This window comes from Limulus polyphemus, unplaced genomic scaffold, assembly GCF_000517525.1.
Source record: "Limulus polyphemus unplaced genomic scaffold, Limulus_polyphemus-2.1.2 Scaffold2088, whole genome shotgun sequence".
NCBI lineage: Eukaryota > Metazoa > Arthropoda > Merostomata > Xiphosura > Limulidae > Limulus > Limulus polyphemus.
This window is the reverse complement of record NW_013667698.1, coordinates 169,817-171,514: the sequence shown is the minus strand read 5'-3', so window position 1 is coordinate 171,514 and position 1,698 is coordinate 169,817. Positions and strand designations below refer to the sequence as shown.

At 31.3% G+C, this 1,698-nt stretch overlaps 1 protein-coding gene across 1 annotated transcript in view; it reads left to right on the top strand.

Annotated features, from left to right (window-relative positions):
- The window catches only part of LOC106465895 (Golgi reassembly-stacking protein 2-like), a 31,625-nt gene extending 30,146 nt beyond the window's left edge, over nucleotides 1-1,479 (top strand). The window contains exon 9 of the mRNA XM_013926134.2: nucleotides 560-1,479. Within this exon, the coding sequence (XP_013781588.1) occupies nucleotides 560-636 (77 nt within the window). The 3' untranslated portion in view covers nucleotides 637-1,479. The remainder of the gene's footprint in view (nucleotides 1-559) is intronic.
- Nucleotides 1,480-1,698: the final 219 nt, after the last annotated feature.

Sequence of the window (1,698 nt, the reverse complement as noted above, 5' to 3'; positions counted from 1 at the left end):
TACAAATGTCCTCTACATTTGTAGGTTTCTACAACAGGCAGTTGCTGTCCATTTGAAACTTGGATTCATTATGAATACTCTGCCTAACCAACCTATCAAAGATTTTGTAAGAGTTGTTTTTTCACCCTGTTATGAAACATCTACACAGGCTTTACTCTCATGTTCCAAATAATAGTGCAGGGTGGAAAAATTCAGACTTCAAATTTAATTATCGTACAGGTCATAATCATAGTATGAAATTGAATTTTGTGTTTTTTGTTAAAGATGACAAAAAAAAATAATTATGCAGACCCAAATAAGCATCATGTAAAATGGATAATTTCTCCAAAATTAATAATCGTATAGATGCGGTTACTTGGAAAATGAGAGTTCAGGCTAAAATAAATTCAGAACCCTGAGAACTTATGCCTTTTACAAGATATGTTGCCCTGATTTGAGACCATGGTTTTAATTTGTTCAAAATATTACACAGATGTAATTTCAGATGGTAAGCTTTTAAAATCTTGGATTGGCTTAATACTTACTGGTTTTTTCTTTCACTTCTTAATTTATTTTCCAGATCCCCAAGAACTCAGTAAAGCAGTTATTGGAGGTACTGTTTCTTCTCAAGGAATGTCTATTCCACAACATCTGTAATTTTTCTTTTATTCCAACACCTTATAGTGTTTGAAGCAAACCAAGTCTAGCTAAGATTGTATGGTTTAATGATCTCTCATAATTGTATGATGCTACAAATGTTTTACATAAAATACAGCCTTATACATATTTTGACACCAAACAAAATTATAATTTATGTTACTAATGTTGGTTTTTCAATGTACTCAAGATGAGCTGTGATGTTGAACTATCACTGCACTATTAAAATAATATATTTCTTAAAAAATATAATGATGGATTTGTTATTTTTTTGAATTAATAAAGAAGCATTTGCATTGTTACTCAGTCATCTAAATATTAACAAGTCAAGGTGAGAAAGAAACTTAAAATTAAATCATAATAAGAAAAAACTAGAGTAAGTAAAAATAGGAAAGAAGCATTTAAAACCATGTTATCTACCTCAGTACTCTAGATAATTATGTCATATAATCTAGTGAAATGATGCTAGTTTAGTGATAAGCAGCTGTTTCTCCACAATTTCAGTATCACTGGTGTCACATACAATGTTGTTTGTTTTGAAAACAATAATCCTAGTACTTTTATTTATTCTCTTATTAGAATCCATTAGGGTAATTTGTTCAGAGATTGATCATGTGTTTCACCTGGTGTGTAATTCTACACTCATTCTTAGGAAGAGATAGAATCCAATGGAGAAGTTAATTTTGATAGTTCCAAACTTCCAGTTCACTAAGTCTACCAATTTCAATCTTATTATAACTTGCTTGACTAAGAACTAGTTGCTTTTGGAGAAGTTTCTTGGAAAAATAATTTTTATAAAAGTCTTTAATTTTCATATTTTTATATTTTTAAAGGTCGCAGGTTTGAATCCCTGTCCTCATTGGTAAAAGAGTTGGCAGTGGGTGGTGATGACTAGCTGCCTTCCCTCTAGTCTTTTCACTGTTAAATTAGGGACAGCTAGTGCAATGTTCCCTCTAAGTTGTTCAGTCCATGTGCAGAGTGAATTTTTTCATGTGAACCAGTATCAAGGCAATGTACAGATGTGCTCTACCAATTTTTTTTTTTTTTTTTTGGGGGGGGGGT